Source organism: Urocitellus parryii, chromosome 5, assembly GCF_045843805.1.
Source record: "Urocitellus parryii isolate mUroPar1 chromosome 5, mUroPar1.hap1, whole genome shotgun sequence".
NCBI classification, from domain to species: Eukaryota; Metazoa; Chordata; class Mammalia; order Rodentia; family Sciuridae; genus Urocitellus; species Urocitellus parryii.
In genome coordinates this window covers 186,226,732-186,245,488 of record NC_135535.1, presented here as the reverse complement: position 1 = coordinate 186,245,488, position 18,757 = coordinate 186,226,732, and the positions used below count along the sequence as shown (strand labels likewise).

At 44.4% G+C, this 18,757-nt stretch overlaps 1 protein-coding gene across 1 annotated transcript; it reads left to right on the top strand.

Annotated features, from left to right (window-relative positions):
* Positions 1 to 466: 466 nt before the first annotated feature.
* Positions 467 to 18,497, top strand: Actr1a (actin related protein 1A). The gene is made up of 11 exons (XM_026401139.2): positions 467 to 603; positions 8,922 to 8,986; positions 10,422 to 10,497; positions 11,252 to 11,377; positions 12,275 to 12,399; positions 13,983 to 14,199; positions 14,823 to 14,915; positions 15,479 to 15,653; positions 15,753 to 15,814; positions 16,564 to 16,604; positions 16,771 to 18,497. The coding sequence occupies exons 1-11, from the start codon at positions 556 to 558 to the stop codon at positions 16,871 to 16,873; spliced, it is 1,131 nt and encodes a 376-aa protein (XP_026256924.1). The 5' UTR covers positions 467 to 555; the 3' UTR covers positions 16,874 to 18,497.
* The last annotated feature ends 260 nt before the right edge of the window (positions 18,498 to 18,757 follow it).

Sequence of the window (18,757 nt, the reverse complement as noted above, 5' to 3'; positions counted from 1 at the left end):
CACACACACACACATATAATAATAATAATAATAATAATAATAATAATAATAATAAAGCGGAGGGCTGGGGCGAACTGAGGCTGTAGCCCAGTGGTAAAACTCCCCTGAATTCAATCCCCTTACAATAAAATGATTATTTAAAAAGGGGTGGGTGAGGAGTGCTAAGACTGATTTGTAGAATCCAAACCCAACTACACACATGTAGTCGAGAAGACTACATACTTAAGCATGCATTGTGAACTCCTTCAAAGGGACTACAGATCCAGGAGTGCAACACAACCATTACTTCATTTCTCTAACCTATTGGTACTACGAAGCCCAGGATACTGTGCTTCGGAAATGCGACATTCAGTCTCTTAAACTAGGCGGGGCCCCAGCGCAAGCTGGAGCGCTAACCCTGGTACGAGGCATGCTGGGGATTGTAGTGCTTTGAAGGCGAGGTCGGGCCGCTCCCTGAACGCCTTGTACCGGCGGCTAGACTGCGCATGCGTGTCTCTGGCGTTAGCGGCTGACCCGGCTGGCAGTTCCTTCCTCGGAAGGAGAGATTCCTCTACCATGGAGTCCTACGATGTGATCGCCAACCAGCCTGTTGTGATCGACAACGTGAGTTGTCTTTGCTATTTCTAAAGGGACTCGTGGTCTGCTTCCCGAAAGGATCGCTTCCCGGATTTCAGTCTGGGCCGCCGGCTCTTTGTCACTGGCCCGGCCTGTCAGGCGGGTTCAGCTGCCGCCGCCTCCGCCCTCTCTGACTCTGCAGGCTGGGGGGCCGGCCAGAAACCGTGGGATGGAGAACTTTGGAGTGAATAAAGGGAAAAGCTGTAGTCTGAGCGGGGTCCTTGGGCCCTTGACTCGAGGGGCCTTAACAGCTCTGTGAGCTCCTGGAGCCCGCCCAGTAACAGATTTCGATCACTCTATTGGCTGCTCTGGTTATCTATCTTGGCCGATGATTCCCGCCTCTGGGCCTTGCCGGATGAGGGCAGCGCGCTGTAGTTATTGGCTCGCGCGCTTGTCCTTCTTGCAGCCGCCATAGTGTTTCCACCTCTCTAAGGGGCGGAGCGCCTCACTAGGGCTGTGGGGATTGGCTTCGGGGATTCGGGTGGTGGGGCTAGGGCCCGCCTGGGGGTGTAGAAGGTCTTAAGTTTCCTTGGGTGCCGGAGGGTGGGTTGGTGTGGTGGGCTGTATCTGGGTGGAGCCCGAGAATCTGGTGCCCCAAACGACCGTAGGATTTCAGTTATTTCTGTAATTATAAATGGTAGTTAATAAAGGTCGAGAAGAAAAGAGAATGACAAAGCAAGCGAGGAGATGCTTTCCTCTTCAGAATGCCTAGTTACTAGGATGGAGAAATTATCAAACATAATACTTAGTGTTTGCCAGGCGCTTTGCCGCTTCCAGGAGGCTTTCACCTGCATTCGAGTTGGATCCTCACAAAAACTGGGTAGATAATTAAGAAGGTTTCATCCTCATTTCACAGATGACAAAACTGAAGCTAGAAGTGAGCCCAAGGTCACAGTAGAGATGTCCTAAATCCAGTGCTTTATTCGTCATTCTTATTGCTAGCACCACCCGTGCAGCGCATCAATAACGATAAATGTAAAGAACCTAAATACTGGTTTTATTTAAAGGGTAGAGGGACAGTTATCTTCCATTTCTGTATTTCATTCAAAAATTTGATACTACCTAGAGTGGTGTTACCTTTCCACTCCTCTTCTAGGTCCTTACCTTGATGCAAACTACCAGTTCCTTGCATCCTGGGCTGATTCTTATCAGATTCATATGTTGGTCCAGCCCTTGGGCTCTTGGGCATATAACATATATCTTTTGCATAATCTTGTTTAAGCTTAGCTCTGGTAGGTAGATGGCAATTACTTTCCCCAGTTTCGGTCTACACAGGGATGTAAGTCTTTGAGAGATTATCCGAACCACCTGGTGTAGGAGTTGAGGAGCCAAGACTCAGACTGAGATCTGGTTCCAAGTTGCTCACTTTTTCCAAGGAAAGATGCTTTATTTGTTGTTAGCTTTTCTTCAAGGGTATGACTTTTGCCTTTAAAAAGACAAGGTTGAACTTCATGAAACATCTCATTTTTTACAGGATTTTTTGTTGTTATTATTGTTGTCTTCCTCACTAGACTGTTAAGACTTTATGGGAAGAGGTGATATTGCTTTATTTTTTATTAGTCTCCCATTACCCACCCACTTTATACATACAATACCTACAGCCTGGCACCACAACATCCTCAATGAAGACTTTTCATTGGTTTGATGGGGGACTAGATGAATGACTGAATGTCTCTATCATAGTAACAAAAATGTCCCTAAGTAAAGAAAGAATGAGGGGTTTCCCCTGGTTAGTTATTCAACTTGAATTTATTCAACTGTAGAGGATTGAATAGGACTCCTTGTTCTTGGTATTTATTTTCAGAGGAAACTACTGTTTCTGCCTTTAGCTAGTCTTTGCGTCCTTTATCTAACCTTTTCATAGTTATAGAAAGAAAAATATACAGAATTATCAATTTCCTGTTGTCATTAGTAATATCAAAAGGAGCAGTCTGCCCATCCCATTTAGTTCCTTTGCTTCTTGAATTGTTCGTCAGGAGTTCCATCTCCAGCCATTTTCCTTAATGTTACTGAAGCTAATGCCTCTTAGATTCATCTTTCACTTTCTTGATAGTACAATTGACCCTCCAGATCCAAGGTTCCAAATTCTTGTATTCACCAACAGTAGATCAAAAATATTTCTTTTTAGGGGGTGGGGTTGTGGCTCAGTGGCAGAGCACTTGCCTAGCATATATGAGGCACTGGGTTCAATCCTCAGCACCAAAAATAAATTAAAAAAATAAAAGTAATAAAATATATTTTAAATTGCACCTGTACCAAATAAGTACAGACTTTTAAGGTCTTGTTATTATCCCCTAAACAAACACCTAACAGTATTCACACATATAATTAGGTATTATAAATAATCTAGCCAGGCACTGTGATGCATGCGTGTAATCCCAGTAGCTCAAGAGGCTGAGGCAGAGTTCAAAGCCAGCAGCTTCAGTGAGACCCTGTCTCTAAATAAAATACAAAATAGGGCTGGGGATGTGGCTCAGTGGTCTAGTGCCTCTGAGTTTAATCCCTGGTACCAAAATAATAATGATCTGGGCTGGGGATGTGGCTCAAGTGGTAGCGCGCTCGCCTGGCATGCGTGCCGCCTGGGTTCAATCCTCAGCACCACATACAAAGATGTTGTATCCGCCGAGAACTAAAAAATAAATATTAAAAATTCTCTCTCTCTCTCCCTCTCTCTCACTCTCTCTTTAAAAAAAAATAATAATGATCTAAAATTTTTAAAAGTATTTTTTTATTTGTTTGTTTGTTTGTTGTTTGGGGTTGGGTCTTGCCAAGTTGCTAAGCTGGACTTGAATTTACAATCCTACTTCCTCAGACTCCCAAATTCATGGGATTACAAGTATACACAAGCATGTCAGCCTCTTGTGCCATTTTATATAAGTGACTTGAGCATCTATTTAAGGGTTCAGGTGTCTGGGAGAGGGAGTCCTGGAACCAATCCCCCATGACTTTATAATTGGTAGCAAAGCAGTGGTGCATCTTTCATTTCAAGATTTAAAGAATTGACTTGTCTTTCCTTTGGAAAAACATTTTCTTTATTATGCCTGCAATTCTGCCTAAAAGTAAGTAGGAGAAACTTAAGTCATTTTTCCCATTAGGATTTGCTGAATATTTCTGCCACATTTTTAGATTTGGGACTTCAGATAGTTCTTGCTGTTTGGCATTTAGAGGATTTTGTTTTTATTTTTAAGATGAAAGATAGGAAAAATCATTTGAAATATTTGAGCTAACTTTATAGAATGAGAATAATGTGTCATTAGTAGATTTAACAACTCCCTAGCTTAACATTTTTCAATTTTATTTTTGGGCTAGGAAAGTAATTAAAGGGAAGGAAGACAAAGAAAGCAAGAAAAAGAGTGAAGAGCCCCATTATTGGTTCACAGCCTTTTCCAGTCTTAAGACAGTTGTGACCACTCCTTTCATTTCTACTCTGACATCAGACCATTTCATCAGCATTTAATGAGGAAAATGGCAGACTAGAGGATGGTGGGTGCTTTAATAAAAATGCTAAAGCGATAATTATTTTTTAAAACTAAATATAAAAAAATAATTTCTGAAGATGTCATAGACAATCATATAAGAGAAAAACAGCTGCCATGCCACTTTGGTTAGCTACTACATTTATTTTAAAACTCAAAAATTTGCTAAGATCTCAGAGGTTATAGTTCTGTCCTAAAATGGATCAACATTCTTATCAGTCTTAAAACTGTGACATGGGCTGGGGTTGTGGCTCAGTGGCAGAGCGCTTGCCTCGCACTTGTGAGGCACTAGGTTTGATCCTCAGGACCACATAAAAATAAATAAACAAAATAAACATATTAAAAAAGACTGTGACTGTGTGGATCTAAATGCAGGCACAGTATTCTCCACCCACTGTTTTGCTTTTTTGGATATTGTCCTGCTTCAGTTCCCTCTTTTTAAAAAAATAGAATACTTTATATATATAGAAAAGTTCAGACATGTGTAGCAAGCACCCATGTAGCAAGTGTCTACCACCATTTTAATAAATGTTGACATTTTGCTATATTTACTTCAGAATTGTTTTTAGGAAATAAAACATTTTAGGTAAAATCGAAGCCTCTTTGTACCACTCCCCAATCCCAGCCTGTCTTTCTGTTCCAGAAGCAACCATCACTGTAAAATCAATTTGTTCCTTTTATCTATGACTTTATGGACATATATTTTGTGTATTGTGTATATATACACATTTAGTATTTGTGTTTTGAAATTCTACTTAAGGGCTATCATTTTGTGAGTTCTTTTTATTACAGCAAAATTTAAACATACAAAAAGGAGACAGAATAGTATAATGATCATACACAGATCTGTCACCCAGCTGTAAGTTATCTATTTCTTGCCTGGGTGGTGGCACATGCCTGTACTACCAGAGGCTGAGGCAAGAGATTGCAAGTTCAAAGCCAGCCTCAGCAACTTAGCAAGGCCCTAAGCAATTTAGCAAAACCCTGTTTCTAAATAAAATATAAAAGAAAGGCTAGGGATGTGGTTTGATGGTCAAATGTTCCTGAGTTCAATCCCTAGTGCCAAAAAAAAAAAAAAAAAAAAAAAGTTACCTACTCTTGGCCAGTCTTTTCAACTACATTTCTACCACCCTTCCCTCTTTGATACTTTTTTTTTTTTTTTTTAAGACAGGGTCTCACTAAGTTGCCCAGGTTGGCCTCGAACTTGTGGTCCTCCTGCTTCAGCCTCCTCAGTCTCTGGGATTATAGGAACCCAGCAGTAAATTTGTTTAAAAAGAAAAAATATATATATATATAGTGTGTGTGTGTATGTGTATGTACATATATATAATAGTATATATTTTTATTTTTATGGATCAACAAAATATGTCTTGGGCCAAAATGAACCACTAGTTAACAATTTGTGTCCTAGAATCTGTGGCCCCACCTCTCCCAACATCCTTTTCTCACACATAAAATGAGAGTTAACAAGTCTCTTTCCCAGATCATCAAGTGTAATCAGAAGTTCTTAGTATAAAGTTCACCCAAGCCACAACGTCTACAGCCAGCAGGTACTCTAAGAGCCATTCTGAGGGAGTTCTTTGTTTGCCTACACACTAAGGAGAACAGTGGTGACTGGCAACAGACTTGAGTCCTTATACATCAAATAGTTAACAAGACTACTTTTTCAAGAAGCCTCTACAAGGCATTTGTTCACTTGGCTTTGCCAAACTGAATAACAAAGAAAGTAGCAGCTCATTTGCCAGGTACACGGTTCCTGTTAAAGAAATGGATGTTGCCCGGCGCAGTGGCACATGCCTGTAATCTCAGCCATTCGAGAGGCTGATGAGGAAGGAGGATTGGAGAGTTCAAACACAGTCTCAGCAACTAAGCAACTAAGTGAGACCCTGTCTCTAATAAAATACTGAAAAGGGCTGGGGATATGACTTGGAAGCTAAGCACTCCTGGGTTCAATTCCTGGTACCAAAAAAAAAAAAAGAAAGAAAGAAAGAAAAGAAAAGAAAAGAAATGGATATGACCATTTTCTATGCCTTTGCTCTGTGGCTTGAGCAGAACTAAGCAGCTGAGCCGCCTCCCCTCCCCACTGATCCTTCACCCAACTACTGGCCTGGCATGCCCACTGGAGGCCACTGGGACAAGTTGAGTCTGGTTCTTCCCTGTACATCATTCCCAGAACAGCTTTTGCCTTTTCTGTACCACCTCTGCCTGAGGCTGCTGCTGGCATCCAGCTGCCATTCAGGTTCCCTATTGTAGCTCTCCTCTGCCAATTATTTGCACTTGATTTTAACTTTAGTCAGCCAGCATCTGTTGAGTACCCAGCAAATGACCATACTGTGAATCTCTGATCTCAAGGAACTTAGACTAGGGAAAGACAAAAATGGAAACCTTAAACCCTTTATAGAAAGCAGAAAGAGATGCTTGCTACTTCATGGTTTAGGTAATAGTGATTTGCTGCAAGATCGTGAGAAGAAAATAATCAATTCCACCGACAATCGTCTTTTAAAAATATCCAAGTTCTGGCTGGACAGGGTGGCATGTGTCTGTAATCCCAGACACTCAGAAGGCCGAGGCAAGAGGATTGCAAGTTTGAAGCCAGCCTGGGCAACAAATTAAAAGGGTTGGGGATTTAGGTAAATGGTAGAGTGCCCCCTGGATCCTGGGTTCAATCTCTAGTACACCCCCCACATACACACACACACACACACAATTCAGGTCTGAAATAGGTCTCATTTTTATTTCTCTATTTTTTTCAATCCCTGCCTGGAGATCCAGTTTGATGACACAACACCCAGGTGAAGGCAGTGAGCAATCATCGGAAGCTTGAACTAACAAATTCCCAGGGTCCTCTTGCACAGTGCTGTTCCTGCCTATCCTACCACAGTCTCAGAGCCCTGGAGTTTGAAATAGGAAAGTTCCCCCTCCTTCTCCATCTTTCAGCTCAGTTTATAGCTGCACATTTCCAGGCTCCTTGCTGTACTGCCCAGGCCACTGAGTTTGCACATTGTCTCCTATTTTCTCTCCCTTATGCCAGCAGAGGTTCCTGTTTCCTCAGAAAACTGGTTGATCCTATTCTCCCCACATACCACTTTCCCTGGCCTTCTACCAGCTCTCACTATACTCGCCCCTATTTTTCTTGTCAGAGGCAGATACCTGGATGGCCAGTCTCATTCCCCTACCCCAGTAGACAAGCAGGAATCAGAGACAGGGAGGAATCCACGTGTGTTGCTGGGAGCCTTTGTGCAAAGATAATATTGGCTATTTAACATCTCCTGATGTGTTTACTGTCTGCTGTGTGGGTTCTGGAAGAATCACTTTCCATGCCAGCCTATCAAAAATAGTCAAAAGTGCTTAATATAAAACTTGCCTAAGCTACAAGGCCTTGCCGCTGTTATGCATGCAGCTGCAAATGATAAAGGGTGAGGGTTTCAGGTATAGTAATAGAAGAGTTAAGAAAGAACAGGGCGTATCTGCAAGGAATATCCCGTCTCAACATCTGTCTTGCAGAGGGGTTGGTATCTGTGTCTATAGAGTCAATGTTTACATTGGTTGGGCCCTGGAAGGTATGTTGGTTGAAAAACTTGGATTTTTTTCTGGACACCCCACCAAACATATACGACAATACAATACAGCACAACACCCAAGAGTACAACATTTTGGAATAGCAGGATTGTGGACCTCGTCTCCTATTCTCAGACAAGGCTTTAGGGCTTCCCTAAATAATAAAATAATAACAAAATACCCATAAGCACCGTGTTTAAACAATGTGGAGTCAGCTGCAAGTATGATGATGCTCATGGTGGGATGGGTTCTGAGGTCAGGGAGACAGGGAGAGTATGGGCCTGAGCGGAAGTGGGGTGTTAAGCATCCTGTGCTAGAAAGAATCACATGCTTTTCACCTCAGTTTTGTTCCTGAACCAGCTGCTTTGGTGCTTCTAGGCACTTGTCTCTTCTTAGTTTTCTTTTTCTTTCATTTATTAATATTCTTTTCAGTTCCCAAAGTATATTCAAAAACTGTATGTATCATGCCAACATATATCTAGAAAATCGACAAATACAACATCATAGTTTGCCTGGGGGTGCAGTTTCTATATTACTGAGGAGGGAGGAAGGAATCTGTCCATGGAACAGATGGGGAAAGTAATAGAAATGTACAGGGGAAAGGTGGCAGGGTGTATTAGAGAAGAAAAAATGCAAATGCTAAATGTATCAAGAGAAAGAAAAAAAAGAAAAGAAAAAGAAGGATATTTCATAATTTTATCATTTATCAATGAATCTGCTTTTTCCATTTGAATATACTCAATGTGCTATTAAAAGTTTTACATTTAGGGCTGGGGATGTGGCTCAGCGGTAGCGCGCTCGCCTGGCATGCGTGCGGCCCGGGTTCGATCCTCAGCACCACATACCAACAAAGATGTTGTGTCCGCCGAGAACTAAGAAATAAATATTAAAAATTCTCTCTCTCTCTCTCCTCTCTCTCTCTCTCTCTCTCTCTCCTCTCTCACTCTCTCTTAAAAAAAAAAAAAAGTTTTACATTTAAAAAAAAAAAACTGTAATATTCTTTTCAGTTCCCAAAGTATGTAGAAAAGACTTGTGCTACAGAAAAATCAAACAATAGGGGTGTGCAGTGGAAGTTTTGCACATCACTCCTTCCAATCTCATGTCCCTTGCTAGGTGTGGATTCACCTTTTCTAGGCATATGCAGATGTATATATTAAATTCAAATATAAGGTCTCTGTCTCTTTTTTTTTTTTTTAATAAATGAAACCATATAATGCATATCTTCTCTTGGTTTAATGATCATCCTGACTTCTCTTTCTTCTTTCTCCTAAGGGATCCGGTGTGATTAAAGCTGGTTTTGCTGGTGATCAAATCCCCAAATACTGCTTTCCAAACTAGTAAGTCATTCCATTACTCTGTCAGGACTCTGGGAGTCTCATCAACTTTGTCATGGGGTCAGCCCTCCTGTCTTTTAGGAAGAGGAACACTATCAGGTCAGCCCTGGTGCTCAAAACAATAGCAATCAAGAGATAGGAGTTGAATTTGGAGTAAGCAAACAGTTTACTATCTAGTACAATTTGATGGGCACAGGAAAGAGGCCTCTTTTTTGAAATATGATTTTATCTGTTGCTATAAATTCTATCATTGGTAACTCATTGATTGATGATTTCATCTTTATAGAGCCCCCCCCTTTTTTTTTTCCCCTTGATGGAGTTTTTGTTATGTTGCTCAGTTTGAATTCTTAGGCTCAAGAGATCCTCCTTCCTCAGCTTCCTGTGTTGCTGGGACTAAAGTTCATGCCATCACAACAAGCTAAAATGCCCCCTTTAAACTTTGTTGCCCAGGATGGGATGTAACATTAAACCATACCTGCCATCTTAATGAGAATGTTTCTCAGAGGTTGCCTCCTGAGATTCAGACTGCAGGCAGGAAATGGCATGGAGGCCTGGGGAAGGGCTCTAACTAGAAAAAAAAAGATTGTGCCTCTGAGTGCCATCATCACATATCACAGTCTCACTTAGTAGAAGTCCTGGGAAGGGAGCTAAGGAGTCAAAACTTATTTTTTTTTTTTTTAGTGTGTGTATGTGTCTGATGCCAGGGATCAAACCCAGGGCCTTGCCCACACTAGGCAAATACTCTACCACTGAGCTACACCCTAATTCCTGAACTTTTTTTCTTTTTATGGTACTGGGGATTGAACCCAAGGACACTGAGCTATATTTATATTCCCAGCCCTTTTTTTTTTTACAATTAATATATATTTTTTTTTAAATTTATTTTTAATGTATTGTTGTAGATCGAACCCAGTGCCTCTCGCGTGCTAGGCAAGCACTCTACCACTGAGCCACAACCCCAGCCCAAGCCCTTTTTATTTCATTTTGAGGCACGGTTTCACTATTTTGCCTAGGCTGGCCTCAAACTTGTGATTGCCTGCCTCAGCCTCCCAACTAGCTGGGATTACAGGTGTACACCACTGTGCCTGACCAGCCCCTAAATTTTCTGAGTTAACCGTTAATTTATAAATTGTTGCTTCCTTATTTCTCTTGGTCTGCACACACATTGGGGAAAGAGAAGAACTAAAGGTATTGAAACCTCTAAAATTTGTTTTAATAATTTATGAAATAATATAAACACAATAAAAATATGAAATAATATATAAATAACTTAAAATAATACAATGTTCTTTGTAGAAATTATAGAAAATACAGAAAAATAAAAAGAAAGAAATCAAAATCAACGGTACTTTCATGCCTTGAAGATAAGCACAGTAGAAATTAGGTATCTGTATTCATCTCTATGTATGTCTTTCTTGTGTTCTGCTGTCTTTTCTAGTGTGGGAAGACCCAAGCATGTTCGTGTCATGGCAGGAGCCCTAGAAGGTGATATCTTCATTGGCCCCAAAGCTGAGGTAATTCCCAGCCCGACAAAAGAAGCCCCAAGGCAGCAAAAGACTTTCATTGTTTATCCCATGGGAAGTGTCTTGTTGGACACAGCCACAAGTAAAGGAATAATTTTCTCTTGGAATCTTCTTTTTGATCCTTTCATTCTAGGCCTAGGCAGTTTCTTTGTCCCGGGAGTAGTCTCTGGTCTTGAAGAATAATATCTGGAACCCCACTTTGAGAAACATATAGACAGTCCAGAAAACAGGGCTTTTGCTTTTCTTTACTGCCTTACCAGTGATCAAATTGACTAGCTTGGTTATTTTTTTGGCAAAGGGGATTCAGTGGGGAGATGCTGTCTGGCATACCCCAGGGATGAGTTAATTAACACAGTTTTGGCAGAGCCCCTCAGGCAACATCTAGTAAGCAGAACAACAGAATCATTGTTGCCAATTTTGGCTTCAAGAACTGAGGTGATGGGTGAGAGCCAGAAGATCATGTCCTGGAACCAGGCAATGAGGAAGGTGCCTCCTATCCCTTGCCCTAGAGCACCTGAGGGCCCACTGAAGTTCAGAAGCTCTCTGTTGTACAGCTGCCTGTGTAGCATACAGTCTAAGGACTTGGAGATTGGGTGCCTGCTCCCAATTAGCTTGGGTGAGTTCTTGAGAATGGGAGCTCAGGAAGCTGGGCTCCTTTGGAAGTGATGGAAGCTGCACAGCTCTGGGAGAGCAGGGTCCTGGGCAGAGCCTGACTGCTGCTATAAGTCCTGCCCTTTGCCCACAGGAGCACCGAGGGCTGCTGTCAATCCGCTACCCCATGGAGCATGGCATTGTCAAGGACTGGAATGACATGGAGCGCATCTGGCAATATGTTTATTCTAAGGACCAGCTGCAGACTTTCTCAGAGGAGGTGAGGGTCCTGTGTACAGGGCACCCCCATGCAGTATACAAATTTGACAGAACCCCTAACCCAGAGATGATGAGGATGATGATCACTGCGAAGAGCACCAGGCCACAAGCTTTTCAGATATATTCAGATTTAATCTTCATACTATTCCTATAAGTTATAGGTAGTATTATATTTATTTTACAAACAAGAGAACAGAAGTTCGGGAAAGCCGAGTAATATTTTCAAGATCACCCAGTGAAGCCAGGTGCAGGTGCACACCTGTAATCCCAATGGTTCGGGAGGCTGAGACAGGAGGATCACGAGTTCAAAGCCAGCCTCAGCAACTTAGAAAGGCTCTAAGCAACTCAATGAGACCCTGTCGCAAAATAAAATACAAAAAAGGCTGGGATGTGGCTCCATGGTTAAGTGCCCCTAAGTTCAATCCCAAGTACCAAAAAAGAAAATCACCCAGTAAAGAAAGTGGTAGAATTGGATGTCATCTTTCAGAATCCAGAACCTGTCCTGGGATCATTAACTTCCAAAGAAGTAACTTTCAATTCGAGGATGTAAAGGAGGATATATTTAGTTTATAGGGGAAGAATGTTTAACTATTATTTTTATCCTAGCAATTCAGAATTTAATAACAAAATCTTATTCTTGATAATATTAGATATACTGTAGATACAAGGACCTATGGAAGAATCTTGAAGAGTGAGGACAAAATGAGACTTTAGAGGGGGTCACAAATTGGAAAAGTTGAGAGATCAACTTAGGCAGGACTTCCTGACAGGCTCAGTTTGCCTATTTTTGAAGGGAAGCTAGGCTCTCAAACCATCCAGACAGGGGCTTCTCCCAAAGTACTCATGAGAATGGAAGCTTGACCTCCCACTGATTGCCTCCTGGGTTTCTTTTCACCAGCATCCTGTGCTCCTGACTGAGGCACCTTTAAACCCACGGAAAAACCGAGAACGAGCTGCTGAAGTTTTCTTCGAGACCTTCAATGTGCCAGCTCTTTTCATCTCCATGCAAGCCGTGCTTAGCCTGTGAGTAGCAGCCTGGCTGGCTAGCCTGGCCTCTAAGGGAGACAGCAGTCCTTTGGCCCAATCAAGGCTGCCTCTCCTTTAGCTTGGTGCAGAGTCACTTGAGCCCCACTCACCCCTGGGAAGGGCTGAAAATAGTGGGAAAGGACGAGATTTGCTGAAATTGGACATTGAGCCTTCTCGGTTGAAATAAAAAGAAAAGAGATGGCTGGTGTTGAGACTGTATCCCAGTCCCAGAACTCTCGGTGGGTTTGCTACCCAAGGCTCTCCTCTGCCTTCTCAGAAGGACACACACTGCTATAGCCCTTCCCAAAAGCCCCTTAATGTGGTCAAGTATTTATTAGTGCTGTGTGTTCGGTGTTCTGCTAGGCTGCTGATACAGTCTCGATTGAAACACCACCTTGGTCTCTGTTCTTACACTCCATCATTCCTATTACACTCTCATTCTGCCTCACACCTGCCTCTGCCTACTGAAGAGATAATAGGCTGAAAGCTTGCACAGAGAATTTAAAACATTGTCAGCCACCATTTAAAAACAGATTTCTGATAGGCGAAGTGATCCACACCTGTAATCCCAGTGACTCAGGAGGCTGGGTCTGGAGGATCACAAGTTCAAAGCCAGCAACCTAGTGAGGCCCTTAGCAACTTAGTGAGACCCTACCTGAACTAAAAAATAAATAAAAAGGGCTGGAATGTAGCTCAGCAGTACTGAGTTTAATTCTTGGTAACAAAAAAAAAAAAAAAAAAAACAGGAGCTCAAGATCCAGAGTTTTGACTTCTCTGAAGAAATTGGAAGATCTGATGATGCTGGCCTGCATTCCCAAAGGGCAAAAATCAGCTGGAGCTGGGAGCATCTGCCATAGCAAGTAGAGTTACAAGCTGACTTAACCACAACCCACTTCATTCCCTATTGTCCTTCCAATACTGAAGAAGTGTTCATTGCTGTGTATCTGAACCCTTATCTCTACTGAAAGAGAGAAGTTTAGACCAAAATCATGCAAAGAAAAAAAAATAGTTCTAATACAAAACAGAATTGGGTGCAGTGGTGTATGCCTGTAATCCCAGCAACTCAGGAGGCTGAGGTAGGGGGATCTCAAGTTGAAGAACCACCTCAGCAACTTAGTGAAGCCCTGAACCCTGCCTCAAACTGAAAAATAAAAAGGGCTGGGGCTGTGGCTCAGTGGTAATACATGCCTGGGTTCAATCCCTGGTATTAAAAAAAGAAGAAATGAGAAAACATACTTATTTTCCTTTACTCATATACTTTTCCTCCTGGCCCCTGTAGGCATTTAAGATTTTTCCTCTTTATCTAGTAAATTAAAACCACCCCTTAGACTGGGTCTGTGGAGCAGTTGAAGACCAGATTGTCTCCTCACACTGCTCTTCAGGGAGTTGGGGAGGGAGCTTGGAGAAGCTCAGCTCCTTCCTTCATTCAGGTATGTCAAGGCTTCCCTAGTACTCCACCCATTCTAAAGGCCCAGGAGAAAGGCCCAAACTTTAGTTTAGCTGACACTGAACTCTAAAAGAAGTGGGTTTTCCAGCATGAGAAAGCAGAGATCAATGATGGTTTGCCCCTTTTGCTTCAGTTATGCCACGGGCAGGACTACAGGGGTCGTGCTGGATTCTGGGGATGGTGTCACCCATGCTGTGCCCATTTATGAGGGCTTCGCCATGCCTCACTCAATCATGCGCATCGACATCGCTGGACGAGATGTCTCTCGCTTCCTTCGCCTCTACCTGCGTAAGGAGGGCTATGATTTCCACTCATCCTCCGAGTTTGAGATTGTCAAAGCCATAAAAGAAGTGAGTGCTGCCCATGAGTGAAGAGGGATGAAGCTCCTACTGGGGGTCCTGGGTTAGGCTCTGTTCCCAACCAGGCCTGCTGGCAGCTATGTGATCACTTGGGCCCCTCTCACTGACAGATTCACTTTTCTGAATACTGCCATCTTGTGGAGGAGAGGGAGCTCTCTCCTTAAGCCAGGTGCACAGGTGCCCCTTCCCTACATACTTCATAGGTCCTTTTTGGAGAAGCCAGAATACACTTTAAGTACACAGAACCCTCCTGGCACCTCCGGCCCTAGGGAAGCCCATAGGGACCCAGAACCACATGACTAATAGAAGGAAAAAGATGTCTGGGCTTGGGCTGATTTTAGATTATTGTCTCAGACCCAGGAACCAGAGAGCTAAGGTTTCAACCTTGCTCTCCAGGAAGCTAGGGGAAGGGAAGACTATATCCTAAGTACCACCAGCTCAGGCTGATAGAGACCTCCCTGCTCCTGCTTCTGGGTAGTAGCTCAGCTCTTAGGACTGTTAGGGCAGTTACTGTGGATGGCCAGATTCTTCAGTAGCACACCACTCCCCTGGGAACTGGGACTTTGTGTGCTCCAGGTTCCCTGTCATCCTGACTACTATGCTTGGTTCTGCAGAGAGCCTGCTACCTGTCCATAAACCCCCAGAAGGATGAGACGCTAGAGACGGAGAAGGCTCAGTACTACCTGCCAGACGGCAGCACCATTGAGGTAGTGACAAGACCTCGTTCCTCTTTCTCCTAAGACCCACAAAAGCTCTGGGCCCAAACAGAACTCCCCACGAGGGCCTAGAACATGAAACTCACAGGCAGCATGATCAGCTTTCTGTGTCCTACAGAGTAGAGGTAGGGACTTTGTCCCTCTGTATGGAGAGGAGGACACTCCAGGGGGCTTTTCCTAGGTCGGGATAGATTGGGAAGTAGTATGGTGTCTGTGTCCTGGACACAGTATAAGGTGACTTGCCGCTCCCTGGAACTCCCATTGATATGAATAAATTTCTATGAGTGAATGAATGAAATCTCTGAGCTCAAAAATGCCCAAGATTGAGTAAATGTAGGAGCTCCTCCTCTGTTTCCCAAGAGCTCTATTTGTTCTTCTTTATTCTCTATTTTGTTCCCAGAAGCTCTATTTGAGGCCCTTTACATATAGGGTCTGTCTTGATCCTGGCCTTCCTAGCTTTACTAAGAGATGGGCAGCCTGCATCTCTTCCATTCACACTCTTAAAGAACTTGGGTCCCAGCCCCAACCTCTTAAGTTGGCCCTTCACTCTGCAGATTGGTCCTTCCCGATTCCGGGCTCCTGAACTGCTGTTCAGACCGGACTTGATTGGTGAGGAGAGTGAGGGCATCCATGAGGTCCTGGTATTTGCCATTCAGAAGTCTGACATGGACCTGCGGCGCACACTTTTCTCCAACATTGTCCTCTCTGGAGGCTCCACACTGTTTAAAGGTTGGTCTTTGCTCTTGGGTCCCCAAGAAGCATCCTGATCCTGCTGGGCTCAGACAACCCAATACTTTTTTACCTGAGTCTCTTTTTCTGCCCATTCAGGTTTTGGTGACAGGCTACTGAGTGAAGTAAAGAAACTGGCTCCAAAAGACGTGAAGATCAGGGTAGGAATGTGGTGGGGGTTGGGCTGGGTAGAACTGGAGCTCCAAGGACCTGGAGTGCCACATGGTGTGACCTCCCTTGGGCCCTTCTGGGGGTTTTTGGGCTGCCAGGACTCCACAAGCAGTGCCAGGTGGCTCCCAGCTTACACAGTGACCCTGAGGTCTAGGTCTGCTAGAGGGAAGAACCCATTCTCATTCATCACTCAAAAGGAGTTCAGTACCCAGATGTGGCAGGGTACTACTGTGCTAAAGACCCCACAAGTAGTCTTTAAGAGAAAGTGATATTGGGCTGGGGCTATAGCTTAGTGGCAGAGCACTTTCCTAGCACGTGTAAGGCACTGGGTTCAATCCTTAGCACCACATAAAGATAAATAAAATAAAGGCATGCTGTCCATCTACAACTACAAAAAAAAAAAAAGAAAAAAAATTAAAAAAAGAGAAAGTGAAATTGATAGATTGACTTACCTCCTGCCCAGGAGGCTCCCCTATACATAGTCCAACATCTTAAGTGACTGCTAAGGGGAGTTAACTGCCTGCTGAGGAGGGACCCTAAATGAAAGAGTGTGGTCCCTGCTTCCCCATTGAGTATCAGGCTAGCCACAATACTCTCCAGAGAGATCAAGAGTCCAGCAGGAGCCTAGCTTAAAGCCTGTTACATGGATTACATCCACTACCCTTTGTGGGGAGACAAGTGGTAGAAGGGAGGTGGAGGTATTGAAGTCTCAGATTTCTCTTTCCACCCACCTTTGCAGATATCTGCCCCTCAGGAGAGACTGTACTCTACATGGATTGGGTGAGTAGCTTTTCTGGGAATAAGAGTGGAACAGGAAGCAAAAGCATTGATTAACTCTCACTCCCGGCCTTGAAAGGGTGGCCTCATCTCGTTTGGCCCCAGGGGTACTAGCTGGCTCCATGAATTTAGTGTCTCACACTGTTCCTCTGGATTCCCTCCACTTCAGGGGCTCTATCCTTGCCTCCCTGGACACCTTTAAGAAGATGTGGGTCTCTAAGAAGGAATATGAGGAAGATGGTGCCCGATCCATCCACAGGAAAACCTTCTAATGTTGAGACATCATCTTCACCTCTCTCTGAAGTTAACTCCACTTTAAAACTCGCTTTCTTGAGTCGGAGTGTTTGCGAGGAACTGCCTGTGTGTGTGAGTGTGTGTGGGTACGAATGTGTGCGCGTATGCCAGGGCCGTGTGGCCCAGGGATCCCTGGGCCCGGAAAGAACGATGAATTACCCACGATGGTGATGGCCTGAGGCCTGGGGTTGACCACTAACTGGCCCCTGATAGGGAAGAACGCTGGCAGAGGCCCCACTTCCTTTCTCAGCTGGGCCTTTGCTTGGCTGTGTGGGACCCTGGTTGCCACCAGAGGGAGATCTTGCTGCTGCCCTGCCTAGGCTGGGCTGGCCCCACCCTACCACCACCTCCAGGGTGCCCTGAGGTCCAAAGCAGCTGCTGCCTTCCCTAGCTCCTCATTCTGCTATCGGTGCCTCTTGATCATGGACTGAGGACTGGGACTGGGGCTAAGTCCTTCTCGTTTTGTTGCGGTTTGGGTTTGGGAGGCTGAGAAGCTCTCCATTATGGGTTATAGAGACTAGGGTAAGGAGAGAGCAGGGAGCCCTCATGTCCACCTGTACACCAGGACCACACTGGACACTTGAAGAGACCAGCTCTGATTGGCTGCAGAGTTAATGCTTCCAGCTCCAGTTCCATCCAGAGGGTCTTGGGAGAGTTTAAGGAGCCTATTGGCTCTGGTCCTATTACTTGCTTCTCATCCATCTTTGTTTCAATGCCATCTTAACAATTTTATTTATTGAAGTGTATGTTCAATAAGGGGACTGGGGAGGGGGGCTCACTGCTTCCTGCCTACTAGTCACCCTGCTCACACTAATGTTTACAGCACCTAGGTTTAGTGTAGCATCCAGGGCCTCGCCACTCCCTACTGATGGTGAACTGACAGTATCCATAGGCCTCAGAACCCTTTGGGATTGAAGGCTACACTCCCCCCACCAGTCCTTTTTTTTTTTTTCCTCCCTCCTGCACTTGCTCACCACCCTGAAACCAACGGTCTGGTTGCTGGTTGGATTTTCTGAAATAGGAGATAGAATCACTCTTCAGCAGAGGCCCCTTGCAAGGGAGGGGCATTGGGACACAGTCCCCCTGAGACTGGGGAAAGCTACAGTTAACCAAGTTGCCTTTTGCACTCTAGCTGAGCAGGGGGACTAGGTTGAAGGGCAGGAATGCCCCCTCTGGGTTGATCATGTGCTGTTCTCATCTTTGGACCTATTTGGGAAGGGAGGGAAGGAAAGGGCCAGACCAGAGTGCCAGGAGGGCTCAGGCCTGGCCCTTAGTAGTGGCCCAAAGGCCTTCAACCCAGATGGTACAAAGCTGGGGGAGCCTGTCTTCACTGGGACCCTCACCTGTGACACCAAGTCCCAACCTAGTCCTAGATTCCAGGCAGTATTCTTCCCTATGCCATCCTATGACCAAAGGCCCCTGCCAGATGTGGGCCGAAGCAGGTGTGTGAAACCGATGTGGCAACCCACGGACTGCAGTGTGCTTAACCAGCTCACCCCCCTTCTCTTAGCCCAAGCCCATCCCTCGCACAGCCTCGCACAAACCACATTGCCTGGTGGGGCCCAGTGTACTTAAATAAAGTCGTTCCAATACACATGTCAACTGGGCCTCTCGTCTGTGGCCAGTGTTGGGTGGGAAGAGGGAGAAGCTGCAGTCTCTGAATCTGAGGCAGTGACCAGGCCTAGTCTGTCCTCTAGCAGGCATAACTGAATATGGGCAGACTGCAGCCGAACCCTCAGCCTGTCAGGTAGATGAAAACAGTGTTTAGCTGTCTGTGATCCCAACAACCCAGGAGGCTCGGGTGGGAAGATCACAAGTTGGAAGGCCAGCCTTAGCAACTTAGTCAGACCCTCAAAAAATAA

Coding starts and splice junctions, on each gene's coding strand:
- Actr1a (XM_026401139.2), top strand. CDS start 556: ATGGAGTCCTACGATGTGATCGCCAACCAGCCTGTTGTGATCGACAAC. Junction 10,498..11,251: donor TCATTGGCCCCAAAGCTGAG/GTAATTCCCAGC, acceptor CTTTGCCCACAG/GAGCACCGAGGGCTGCTGTC. Junction 14,200..14,822: donor TTGTCAAAGCCATAAAAGAA/GTGAGTGCTGCC, acceptor TTGGTTCTGCAG/AGAGCCTGCTACCTGTCCAT.